Below are 13,529 nucleotides of genomic sequence, written 5' to 3' on the forward strand. Positions count from 1 at the left end.
CCCCGTTCTCCACTTCTCTGAATGATACTCCCAAACCTCCTTAATGTCAAGTGTAAGAGGAATTATCTTTTCATTTTTCACTTTTCTGGGTACCCAAAAGTGCCAAATTTAAAATAGTGAAAAACATTCCAAGAACACACAATTCAGGTCCTTACACATTTTTTTTAGCATTAAATGTAAAATAATATCAATTTTCGTTAAAACAATGGACGTATTTTTGTCTTTCAGACTAATAAACGTGAAAATGTCCTTATAAAAAATAGGCAAAACATCTTTCTCACCATTTTGGAGGCCGATCTTTAATATTTGCCTATAGTAAGGTGCGTAAATAGGGTCTAAGAAGTAAATTTTTTTCACCCCAGACCCTATTTACGTACTTTGCTATAGGGAAATATTATGAAGTATTCAAGAAATGCTGCAAATCTGGAAAAAAAGGAAAATTAGTGCTTCTTAATTTTATTTTGCAAAAATATGGTAACAAACGGGAAATTAGCAAAATGTAAACTACACCATTGAAAGAAGCGACCTCGAAAATGGTGGGAAAGATGTTTTGCCAATTTTTTGTAAGGACATTTTCACGTTTGTTAGTCCGAAAGATAAAAATACGTCCATGGTTTTATCGAAAATTGAAATTATTTTATATTTAGTGCTGAAAAAAATGTGCAAAGACCTGAATTGCGTGTTCTTGAAATTTTTTCCTCTATTTAGGTGACCAGCAATGAAAAAAAAATTATTAAAAAGGTGTAGCTTAAAATTTAAATTTGGCACTTTTGGATACCCTAAAAACTGAAAAATGAAAGGAGAATTCCTCGTAAATAGTTATCTCAAATATTTGTCTTCGTAAACATATATTCATATATTTCATACATTTCTGAAGGTCATGGGTTACTTTTTAAAATTTTTACACTAACGCCGTCAAGTTAATTTTTTATTATTTTTACCCACGATTCAAGGTTTGGACTTACTTGTCATGGTCTCGTAAGTACTGCCTTAAAGAAAATTGTCTTTCTTTTGTTCGCAGCATGATTTTTCTTATAGTCTGACCATACAATTTTTCCATCGTTTCGTCTGGCACTATTTTTGGTAGCTCAGTGCAATCCCATTCTTGAAAGCCTTTTCGAGGCAATGACTTTATTTCGTCTGGAGGTGCACTTACTTTACAATTTGGATGTTTCTGAAGATGTTTCACCGTAAACACTGTAATACAATAATTAATTTGTTCTTTAAATGAAATGAACGGCTCAATACACTAATATGGTATTATAATAGCCATGCCTGAGTCCCTTAGGGGGCGAAAATGAATTTAAAAAAAAAAACATATTTAAAAGCAGTGTTATCAATCGTATACATTTTTATGCAAACTTAAGTCTATTTTCAACAAGAAATAACGAGAACAATATTTGCTCTCGTCCTGGTCTATTTAGTTAAAAATTTTGTTTCGTACATAAGTTATTCAGAAAAGTTTTCCAGATAATTGGAAAATAATTTTTTGGTACACGAAGAACATCTAATCATTCGTTTTAATATCAAGTACATATTTGTACGAAGTAAATTGTGATTGGATACGTTAAAATTGAATCCACTATAAGTAAAAGTTTAAGTCATCGACACTGAACCTACTGTGACCCCACAACATGTTTTACCAAATATTCGAATGACAATTAACAAAACTTATTCAATTTGAAGATAACATAGAAATAAGTGTCTTTAAATCTGATTAAAAAACTGTAGAGCTATTGTGAATCATTCATTAGGTACAGGTGTCGTTGGTTAAGACCGCTTATGTAAGTTTGACGTTTTTATAAATGCGACTGTATTCGATTGCTGTTAATATTAGATATTTTTAATGGCAAATATTAACAATGTAAAATTAGTATCGAGTTATGCTATTTTATTTGTTGGTCCTTTCCGAAAGAAAAAGTAGCAAAAAATAAATTTTTTTTTAATCACATTTTGTAACTTTGTTTTGTTGGTATTATGTATTGATTGAAAAAAAAAGATTTTTATACCATTATGACATTTTAATGCCTCAAAAAATATGATTCATGTATCATGTATAAGCTTTAAAATATACTAGCCACCCCGCACTGCCAAGACCAGCTATGCGAGCGCCCTGCCAGCACCCCACGAAATAATGTAAAATTCTATATTTTCGTGATTTCGATGGTACTAATAAAAATATTAACCGTACGCCACTATTTAAAGAAAACTAAATTTTGCTGACATTTTTTTGCAACCCATGTACAGAAATGTCAAAAAATATAACCACTTATAAATTGTTTTGCGTTATGGTTGTAGATTTTTTGGTAGTATCATTAAAAATTGTTTATAACTAGTTGGTAGTATAACTATTGACACGTCTTGATCTCGTATTTTCACAATAAAAAATTTAAATTTAATCACAAATTGTTTGCATTATTACATTTTGTTACATAATAAGAATGTTTACGAGCATCTACTTCTACATTAACATAATAGTCACATACAATTGATTGAATAGTGTAAAGGATGAGAGATATATATGTAGTTGATGTATACAGTAAAATATTCGTGATCTAGAAACGGTGTACAGCAATTGAAATGAAACTAAAGATGATTTATAGGGTAGTCGTACATAACCCTTTTAGTCAAAAACATATACTGTGCCATAAGAGATGTATTCTATGATTTCTCGTGACACTCAATCTTTTTACGGGGACTCATGAATTATTATCCAACCACTATACCAAACACCTTTGATTACTGACCTTGTTCAACATCATCTTCAAAAGTCCTCCAACATACTCTCTCCATCTCATTCGGGTCTTTATAAAAGCTTATTAAATTTTGTATTTCATCATTGGATATATAAAGTTTACCAAGAGCAGAATCACAGAGGGCATCTAAACCTCTACGGAACTGATGCTCAGATATTCTTCCAACATTAAATGTGTCAAAATCCTAAAATTAAAGTAAATAAAAGTTTATTTTGCTGAAAAAGGTGATGTATTCCTTCCTATTATAAATGAATTAATTGACTGTTTTGGTTTTAACATACAATAATGTGCAAAGCTATCTTTACAAAACACTTCTAGCAAAAAACCTCCTACTAATATTAATAATATTATTAATTAGTACTGTAAAAATAAAAGGATATGAATAAGCAAATTTTTTTTTTTTCTCAATGACATACTTACTGTAGATATAAAATAAATTACCCATCATAGTCTAGAATATTCAAAACACATTACTTCATACTTACTTAAAATATAATCGTGTAAGGCTTACAACATGAAAGTAAAATAAAATACGTACTAGTACCAAGGATCCAAAATAACACAAATGTAGCATTCATGTTGTTGCGCACATTAATTGTTATGGATTTTGTGTGCTCAACATTACGGTCAAATTTAGAAAAATGATGGCTCGAAAAATGTATTTATTTGAATTGACGAAATTTTTTTCTCAGTTATATATACAATAGCACCGCTTCTGTGAGCAAAAGTTAAATTTCTATAATTTTTTAATGTCGAATTATACATTGTAGATGACTCACGAAACAGTAACGTTTCTCAGTTTCACTTACTAATACTTTTTCATAGGCATGCTAAAACGTTAAAATTAATGTGTTAAAATGATTTTAATTTTAATTTTCACATTCCAAAGCGATTGTTTCGTAACAGATTCAACAATTCGAAGTATACTAAATTTTAATGTGACCATTGGTCATTCTTATTAAAAAAAAAAATAGTAAATTTTTTATTTTCTCTACAAATAAAGCTTGCCGATCATCTACAGGAGGTAATTTGCATTAAGACTACCAAAGAGAGACATCTTGTTTGCAAATGTTATTTTAAACTTTATTTACGTTAGATGAATTTTACTTTCAGTTTGTAAGCCCTAATACTTCAAAGCTTTGTCAACAACATAACCTGAAAGTACATGGCCACTCGAATATGATTTTTGTAAACATGATCTTGGATCCTTAACATAACTTCGTGAATACTGCGTAATCTTTTTGAACTTCTGTCGATTGGTAAGAAATGAAGTTGCTGTGGAAATACGCAAGCTGTCCTTATTTTACCGACTTCTGGCCGCGGTAATTTTGGTAATTTAACTGATATTATTCTTCCGGGAAAATTTTCTAATAAATTCTAGAAATTCGTAACAAATACATTTATTAAATAAAACACAATTTTGATTAGACTGTCAAATTCAAACAAAACAGTTTTGATACATAATTAACAATAAAGAATTTGAGTAATTAAAGATGAAGTATTAGAATATACTCTTTAACATTTTTTAAGAAACGATTTTTAGCAATATTACGTAATGTTTAAAATTTTGATTTATTATTTGCTTAATTTTGTATGAATACATTTAAAATTTTGCTGAAGACTTTGGTGTGCAATCAAAGTCATAGATGTAACATAATATCAATTTTCGTCCCTACTTATTGGCCTAATGGCTTAAAAATGTAAAAAAACCTTACGTTAAACCAGTTTGTTGCTTTTAAAATTCAAATATGACAGTTTACATTTATGAGAAGTCGTATACATAACACATATTAAGAGTTTTTTCTGTTTTTTCTCGAAAAAAAAATTTTTTTAACTAAAAAATTAAAAAAGTATTAAGTTACGACAAAAAATAATAGAAGCATTGTCAAATTTATGATATAAATGTTTAATACAAATTCGGTAAAATCAAAAACATTTTAGAGGTGATTGTGTTGGTGACTCTCATTCATGGAAATTCAATAATTTGCTGTTGTATTATTTTTGATTTTAACAAGAGATTAATTTGTTGTTATTACTTTGTTGTATAATTGTTTCCAATAATAAAGTTTTGTTGGTTCAATAATTTTATTGAAGTACTAAAGTTTTAAAACAAATGCGTGAACAACATCTGACACAATTGATAAAGAATATTACTAAATAAATTATTTCATCCATCTTCTGTAACTGGGTCTCAAAAAATTTTCTATTACTACTCAAACGATTCCAGTTATGGGTTATTTATTAAGCTAAAATAAAATCTTACCAAACTTTTTAAGCGCTAATTTTTTTACTAAATTTCAGGCAACACCACTTCTGAAATCGTTAGAGAAGTATAACTAGTCTTGTATAGTTAAAATTGGATGGAAGTTCAAAAGTTAAAATAAAATGAGTTTTTCCAAGTAATTAAGAATGGAAAGTAATGGTATTGTAAAAATAGTTTTTTAACCAAAAGTAATTAATTGTTATAGATTTTGACCACGCACTAGTTGTTTTTTAGGAGCTGGGCCCATTCTTATAATACATGTTTTTTCTTTTATTTTTGTGAAAAAAATATGTTTAGTTTTATCCTAAAGTGATATTTAAAAGGTAATCATTAATTAGTTAAAAACAAGGACTGTATTATACTCCAACTTGCATTATTTCGAACGATATTAATGATTAACTATTGAAGAGGGTGAACGTTATTACAAATTGGCAAATTGTTTTATTTTTCTAATTAAATATTTTTTGAGTTTCTATATTATGTAGTTAGTAAAAAAAATTGTTGAAAAAAATTTATTAATTTTAATTTTTAAATATATAAGTACTCACTCCTCCTTTGTCAAAAAGACCTTTTTTCTCAAAAAAGGCCTGAATTTCTTCAACAACTTGTATAAAGGCAACATAGTTTACTGTATAACTATCTTTTGCAAATTTTTTTAAAAGTAAATTCATTTCTTCAGGGGCCAAAGTAATATTCAAGAAGTGTAAAACTCTTGCAAAATGAGCAAACGTCACCACTCCACAATTTTTTGATATCTATTAATTAACGAAAATAAAAAGTGTTAACAAATGCAGATTATCTTGTGTAACTTAAAGTTTGAATACCAGTTCATAATCTTGAAAATAAGGACGTAATGAGAGTTTCCGTCGATTGATAAGAGACACTATGTTTGTTATTACGATTTCTAATCTTCTTTGCTCGGAAGGACTGAGACAATTAGTTTGAAGTGGGTCTTCCCATTCTTGCCCACTGATTTGAAGAAAATCAGCAAAATCGGGATCTTAATTTACATAAGACAATATGGTTTATAATAAAAGTAAACGCTTCTCCTGTTTAATACTAAATTTTTGAAACGTCCGATACTTTTTTACTTATATTAGTATTGATTAATTGAAAGTTTAGTTAAAAATTGTAGTAGTAGTAACTTAACCAATAGTTATTGTTTGTAAATTCTTACTGTTTTCGTGTATAGTAGTACAGAATTGCGTATAAGAAATCCGGCCATCTTGAGTGCGAAAATAGTCAGCGATTTCGCAAACTTCTTGGTTTGAAAGTCCAATTAAAATTCCCAAGGGCCCCGACAAAACATTGATAAAACAAGATTCTGAAAGAATAATATTGTCTAAAGCTATTGTAAGATAGAAGTAAAATGTATAATACGATGTTTTATGCAAGACATTTTGTTTTATAAGAAAGTTAAAATATGTTTTATTACTTTAGTGACTGAGGAAAAGTAGCCATGGAGTCATTGGCTTTTGTCTTTAATCTCAAACAATAAGATCAAAACACAAAATTCAAACAGTTCATTTTTAAAATAGGTTTAAATAATAATTTGTTTCATTACATAGTAAATAAGTAATCTTAACATATGTATTGAGTACAGCTTGAACATGTCGATGAGATGATAAAGTAAAATCGTAAAAGTAATATTTTCCCACCTGATATCAAGTTAATGTTCTGAGTATCAAGAGGTATAAAATAGTCCCAAAAATTAATATGAATCCGTCCTACGGCAGCTCGAATTTTGTTGCATGCTCTCCAAACACCACATGCGCTCAGTTCCTGAAAAATCACGTTATCAGTTACAATTCAGCAAGCTATTGCATGTGTTATAGTGTAAGGTTATAATATTCAGTTAAAACATATTTTAAAACTGTTGGTTTCTGAACAGCATCGTACCTTCGTATTGTTTGACATGATTGTTCTTAAATTTAATCTTGAACTTTCTATAACAGTAAATTTCAAACAAAATTGATTGTATTAAAATAGCATGATAACTGTAATTTTGAACCAAATACTAAACGAAAAAAAAAAAAAAAACAATGGAATAACTTTTGTTGCTTGGTTTTCCTTTCTCCGTAGAATCGTAACTTACTACACAGTTGAGTTTCAATAAAATATCTTATTAATATTTAATCATTTTTCTTCCTCCGCAATAATAGATCATTCATGTTGTTGACAATCGCTGACTTAAATTTTTAATAATTGGTTACATGTTTTTGTGTACGTTTATGAAATGCGAGTACTATGGCTTTCGTTAGACTTTATGAAGGACTTTAAAATTATCCATGTCTTATAGTAAGTATGTGTTTGTTACAATTTCTTCAGGCACATATAAAATTTCATTACTTTTGAAGATTGTTTTAAACCAGTTTGTGTTTGATGTTTAAACGTTTAAATTAGGTAGATTGATTGCTCTGTAAAGGGAGCAGTACACTGAACAATTAAAAAACAGCTAACTTAAAATGGTATTAAATCAGTCACTAACTTGGAGATGATCTTTTTCTCTAAAGTTTTGTAGTGTAAATATTATTTTTTTATGAGCGCATTAAAAGCAAATTTTTTTTTGCTCTATGAGTTACATGAATTTGAAACAAAACAAAATTTGAGGAAAAAATTTCTTAGATCTGTGGGATCTGTTATATCACTAGAATATTAAGTTAGTTATTTTGTTTGTTCTAATAAGCCTTCGAAATGTTTTGATTCGTCTGCGTACTTGTTATTTAAAAATTTTTCGCTCTGAAGGTCACTGCCCCTATTTTGTCGGAAATTCCAGTTAAAAAAATGGAGTGTAATTGTAGTTAAAGGAGCCGTTACAGAGTAAGGAATTCCATAAAAATTTGTTTCGAAGATATTGTAGCACTAGCCCTCTTCTCCCAACCAACATACACTGCCAAATTATTCGACACATTTTTTAACACATTTTTCCATGAACAGTACCTTCCAGTTAGCTGCGCGCACTGGATATTTTTTTATGATTCTCCTTGATAATTACCAAGATATCTCTCTCATTGAAATCGATTGCGTAGTAAAAATAGACTTTTGAGTATGAGATCCAGTTCGATCGAAATAACCTACTGAGTTGTAATCTTTTATCATAATCTATCAGTTATGTCAGATCTAACTGTCGCACATTTTTTTACAAGGTTTTGAGATTCTAGCAAAATTACAGAACTAATAAAACTGTATTACTGGCAACAATTTTAGAACAAAGTACTAATAAAAAATTAGACATTTGTGAAAATCAAATAAAATAAGTAGGTAAATAATTAAATTTTGAAGTATACGCAAGTTGCCAAAATAATCCTCCGCTAAAGTTGTTTTGATTTAAATAAATTTATTATTAAATATTTTGTACCATAAATTTGGTAATTTTACTACTTTTTATGTCATAACTTGATAGAAATATACGGGGGATGGAAAGTAAGGGGATTGTAAGATACGAGGGTTGTGCAACCTTCTTTTTTTTCGTCACTTTGTCAGTATGAGAGAGGCTATCGATTTGTGTAAATTGACAGAGAAGTGGGAGAAAGTAAAGGTTAAGGCAGAAAATCCGTGGACCGAGTTAATCAAGCGAGTAAAGTGCGTCCTCTATCGTATGATGACAGTCTTATAGGTTATGCTGTTCGTAATGGGAAAATATTAATTAATAAACTGATTTTCATTTCGTACCAAACCACCATGATTGGAAAGGACTAAAATAAAGTAAAAACTTGGAAGATTCGTACTCTATTTTTTATAAAAATAGTTTGATTTGTTGCATATGTGTTTAAAGCTGTTATTGCTGTACCTTATCGCAGCCCATGTTAAAAAACATATTTTATTCTCAAATACTTCAAAAACTAGTACTTGTACATTACCCTCCAAAATTGTTCAATGACATAAAAAATTTAATGTATAACATACTTCAAATTCAAGAAAAGTTTGAATTGTTAGTGGCGATGGGTTTTTTACCTTATGTGCAAGAGAGAGAGATACATTTTATTATGCTAAGGACATAATGTCGGCAAAGAGCATACAATTACTTAATATACATACAAACATGTCCACTTTTCTACGGGATAATTATAGGAAAAGTAATATATATTTATATATGTTTGAGCATATTTTTGGAAATCAAATTTCTACGCAACCTTAGAGAAAAAAAAGGGAAAATGTTTGTGAAACAGGTTAGTTACGACTTCAAATGCATAAAATTTTTTTTGAATATAAAAAAATTAAAAAAAAAAAAAAAAAATCTAAGACAGTAGTTAATAGCGTTTCAAAACACGTACAAAATAAAGCTTTTAAATCTGAATTTTTTTTACATTATTAGAGGGCATCTAATAGTCTTGGAAACTTTTTTCAGGAATTAAATTGTAAGCATTAATTACACACAGCTATGATCAAAACTTGGAGAAAAAGGTTTTAGAAGTTTTTCTACAATTTCCAGAAACATAAAAAAGTGTTCTGCAAAAACGGCGGAGAAATCGACAAAACTGCTTTGTTAGACCCCAGTGACGGTTAGATGTCGTTTGTACTTAAAAAATTATGTGGCCGCATATTTTTTTGCTATCCCTACAAACTTTTCTTTGGTATTGAGTTCAGCTGCGAGTTAAAAACAATACCAAAATAAGTACATCTAACGAACTAGAGAGAAATGCATGTAGATATTTTTGAAATAAGAAATTGGCTTGTACACAAATAAAAATGGAAAAATCACATTATTTTATGTGAAAATTACTGCAAAAGTCAAATACATTACTCAAACATTACGGCAGAATGTCACATAGATGTAGACAAAATTTGAAAGGCTGTGTATAGAAATGCTATATTTTCTGAAACTCAATAAATCTAATAAGAAGATCACGAATTATGTTCTAAAATTTATAGCTGCATTAACCGCAAATAGCGAAGTGCAAAGAAAACTACATTACAACCTCATAACAGTAGGTCACGTTAAAAAAAATACAACAGATTACATTCATTATAATAAAATTTCAGCATTAAATTTGAATATCCTCTCTTACACACAGACACCCACACACACACATGGGCGCTTGCGTATACATATGTGTGCATGCATGTATGTACGCATAAAAGTACGTTAATATCGCTTACCAGAAACTTTATCGTGTTTCTCTGCGAACTCAGCTAAATACGACTCTGTCGTCAGCGATATGGAATAGTACCTTCTTTGTCTTTGTAGTTCCACTCTAGATATCATATTCTTTCTAGCCAATTGTGAGTGGAAAGTTTATAGATTATCTCATTAAGCTGTTTGACGTATCTGCTGAAACTATAAAAGCAATAAGCATTTAATATTTTTAAAACACTAGTTGGCACGTTGAGCTAAGTAAAGTAGTAGCTGTTGGGTATCGAAATGAAAGTCTTTTTACTTGGTTTCCTGCTCATATTCTTACCAGCTGTTTTTGTAAGTCAATGATCATCTACATTTTATATTATTAAATTAAAATTGTGAATCAAAAGTTTTTGTGTAGGCATACAAAATTTCACAAAAAAGTTCTACGGGTCCCAGTAATAGTGTAGAATTTTTGTTTGATTATTATTTATAATAAACCAACAAGCTTTAATTTCCATACGTAAAAGTAATATTATAAGACCATTCATTAACTTAATTAACGCTGACTGCTCCAAGGCCAATAACTATTTGGAATTGATCAAATTTAGTCCCTGTCTCTCAACCACATACTTAATGTATTGATTTACTTTAAGAACAAAGTCACCGTAGAGTTATATTACGTCTGTGGATGGACATTATTAAAAAAACTAAAAAGTATTGTTTATGGATCATGGTAACCGCTAGGAATCTACTTTATACTCTAATATTTGAGCAATAATGATCTTAGGGAGACATTTGCCTACAGTCCCTTAATCTCTTTAATCATTTTGCTGTAAGTTTTATAATGTACGTCATCTGCCTGACTTAACAAAATATACTTTAATATGCGTTAATAAATGAATAACACGTATTATTTGTTTTTTTAGTGCCATAGTATTTGTTGCATATAATCATTATGTACTTACACATGCAGTAAATTCATCTATTACGATGAGTAAACATTTTTTGTTTCTTGTCTTTTCATTCATCCATCCTAAACGATATTTGTATTTTTTTTCCGTGAGCTATTGTTATAGGTTTGTGATGTAGTATGTAGTTCTCTTTCCACTTTGCTATTTGCGGGTACTGTAGCTATAAGTCTTAAAACATAATTCGTGATTTTCTCATTAAATTTATTGAGTTTCAAAAACCATAGCATTTCTATAAACGGCTTTTAAAATTTTGTCTACATCTACGTGTCATTCCGCCGTAATGTTTGAGTAATGTATTTGACTTTTGCAGTATTTTGCACATAAAATAATGTATCTTTTCCATTTTTATTTGTGTACAAGTCCATTTCTTATTTCAAAAATATCTACATGCATTTCTCTCTAGTTCGTTAGATGTACTTGTTTTGGTGTTGTTTTTAACTCGCAGATGAACTCAATACTAAAGTTGTAGAGATAGCAAAAAAATATGCAGCCACATAAGTTTTTAAGTACAAACGATGTCTAATCGTTACTGGAGTCTAACAAATATTATTTTGTCGTTGATTTTTTTCCATAATAGTTACTTTTTAGGCTACCTAATGGTATTCAAATGATTTCTTTGAAAAATAATATTACAGGGTATGTTTGCTGGCACACTCGATGACATTTTGCACAGAAACGAAGACGAGTGCATCGAAAGAAGCAGAGCTAGTTATTGTAAGTTTCACATGTTGATCAAAAGAGTGGTATAACACAAAATAATATTCGTAGTTTTGATTAAACTGTGCTTAAAAATGTTAATTTTATAAATGTATTGTTTGAATTAGCGGAAATCGAACAAGTAAGGCTAACTCAAGAAATACCAGAAAATGATCAAATGAAGGAGTTTGCAAAGTGTATGATGGAAAAATTTAATGTAGTGAGTATCAAATGCTACAATAAATGATATTTTTGTTTTGTATGGACCTAGCTTGTAAAAAAATTATATAATTTTTACTGTTCAGATGGATAACAGTGGATCCGTCAACCAAAACATTCAATCATACGGGATTCCTTCCGATGTCCCAAACGTATTCGTAGACGTGGCTAATCAATGCAAAACTGAAAGTAAGTTTATTGAAGTTGTTACACTAACTTTTCTGTTGAACAAATTTCACTAATGAAACAAAAACTTACAGGAGGTAGTAACAGTGGAGAGACCGCCAGAAAAATCATGAGTTGCTTTATCAAAAATAACCAGATAGTTATGGGCATCGCACGTAATCCCAAGGCCTAATGACTACTCACAATTGAAGAATTTTCGACATAGGTACTATATTTTTCATGCCAACTGACGTATTGTACTTTTGGATATTATTAAATAATTTTTATAAATACTTTCATCATTCAATGTACTATTAACTATAAATGTAATGAAGGTGGAATAAGCACAACATGAATTTTTTCTATTACTAATTGCCAATAAAAGTTAATTTATGAGGTTTATACTTTTGTCAATTGAGTGTACTAATAAAGAGTAATTTAGTATTGTTAAACCATTAGAAATCAGCGTAGATTTTTTTTTTCAATCAATTTTAAAGAAAGATTTTTTAATCTTCAGAGTAGTGAAGTAATGAATTGTGACACGATCTCATATACATAGGTCAATTCTCTTACTATTACTGTTAGTGGAGTAAAATTCGAAATTCGGTGGTGGATTTGATAGCTAAAACACGATGAAGTTGTGTTCCAGGATTTAAATACTTTTAAACAGCTGATTCGATAAAAAATGAGAATTTGACGATTAAGGTTGCTGGTACATCTGTTCAATAAGACGATAAAAGTATATAACGGTACTGATATACCTGTAACACAACTCTATCGATTGAATCATGGCAGCGTTGATGCTTCCAACCTTAAATAATTTGGCAATTCATTTTCGAAGTAAACCCGAAGAAGATCGTGATGTCACATTGTCGTTCTTTTCATACCAAGCTGCCTGTGCCTATCCATCCCTAAGTAAGAGAGAGAGTGAGAGATGTATGAAGCCTTAAGTGGCCATTATTGCTTACTTTCAAACAATTCTATTTTGTTAATCGAAATAATAAGCTTAATAAAATCTCGTTAAAATTAGGAAGTTTCCATAAAACGTAGAAATTTTCCAATACATTGATTGGGTAAGTCCGATCCACTGATGCTTATTAGTACTGGGAACAGGTTGTTTAAGTAATCCTCTTTCTTATTAAATAGCGAAAGTCGGACGTTGCCGACGGAAAAAAAAATATGACGTGTTGAAAATCCCAAACTGAAGGTTAACCTTAGTACATAAACAATTGGATTCATATCTATAGGTATACATATCGAACCTTTTATTTTTAATGCTTTCAGGCGTGATAATCTAACGTCACACAAACAGATAGTGCTAGGATGGTGAGTCACCTTAATATTTCCTCCTATACATCACACTCTCAGTGTCATTCCAGGTTTGGATGATTGACTAT

General features: G+C 29.7%; 2 protein-coding genes across 2 annotated transcripts in view; one reads left to right on the plus strand and one right to left on the minus strand.

Moving 5' to 3' along the window:
• Positions 1–6,936, minus strand: part of LOC106644480 (uncharacterized) — a 49,230-nt gene extending 42,294 nt beyond the window's left edge. The window contains exons 1-8 of the mRNA XM_023391721.2: positions 6,919–6,936; positions 6,678–6,801; positions 6,197–6,343; positions 5,844–6,019; positions 5,568–5,774; positions 3,912–4,133; positions 2,748–2,940; positions 966–1,197 (exon numbers count right to left, since the gene is read on the minus strand). Of these exons, the coding sequence (XP_023247489.2) occupies positions 966–1,197; positions 2,748–2,940; positions 3,912–4,133; positions 5,568–5,774; positions 5,844–6,019; positions 6,197–6,343; positions 6,678–6,801; positions 6,919–6,936 (1,319 nt within the window). The remainder of the gene's footprint in view (positions 1–965; positions 1,198–2,747; positions 2,941–3,911; positions 4,134–5,567; positions 5,775–5,843; positions 6,020–6,196; positions 6,344–6,677; positions 6,802–6,918) is intronic.
• Positions 6,937–10,247: 3,311 nt separating this feature from the next.
• On the plus strand, positions 10,248–12,534 carry LOC106644485 (uncharacterized). Its single transcript, XM_014360008.2, has 5 exons — positions 10,248–10,432; positions 11,688–11,766; positions 11,877–11,968; positions 12,054–12,156; positions 12,228–12,534. Exons 1-5 carry the CDS (start codon positions 10,382–10,384, stop codon positions 12,323–12,325), a joined length of 423 nt encoding a protein of 140 aa, XP_014215494.2. The 5' UTR covers positions 10,248–10,381; the 3' UTR covers positions 12,326–12,534.
• Positions 12,535–13,529: the final 995 nt, after the last annotated feature.

The sequence above is a fragment of the Copidosoma floridanum genome, unplaced genomic scaffold, assembly GCF_036245765.1.
Source record: "Copidosoma floridanum isolate Cflo_tuat_1 unplaced genomic scaffold, Cflo_Japanese_pri ptg000013l, whole genome shotgun sequence".
Lineage (NCBI taxonomy): Eukaryota > Metazoa > Arthropoda > Insecta > Hymenoptera > Encyrtidae > Copidosoma > Copidosoma floridanum.

Bases quoted from the DNA above. Each gene is read 5' to 3' on its own strand.
- LOC106644485 (XM_014360008.2), top strand. From the start codon at position 10,382: ATGAAAGTCTTTTTACTTGGTTTCCTGCTCATATTCTTACCAGCTGTT. The intron at 10,433-11,687 runs GTAAGTCAATGA...ATAATATTACAG, and splicing joins TATTCTTACCAGCTGTTTTT to GGTATGTTTGCTGGCACACT. The intron at 11,969-12,053 runs GTGAGTATCAAA...TTTACTGTTCAG, and splicing joins TGATGGAAAAATTTAATGTA to ATGGATAACAGTGGATCCGT.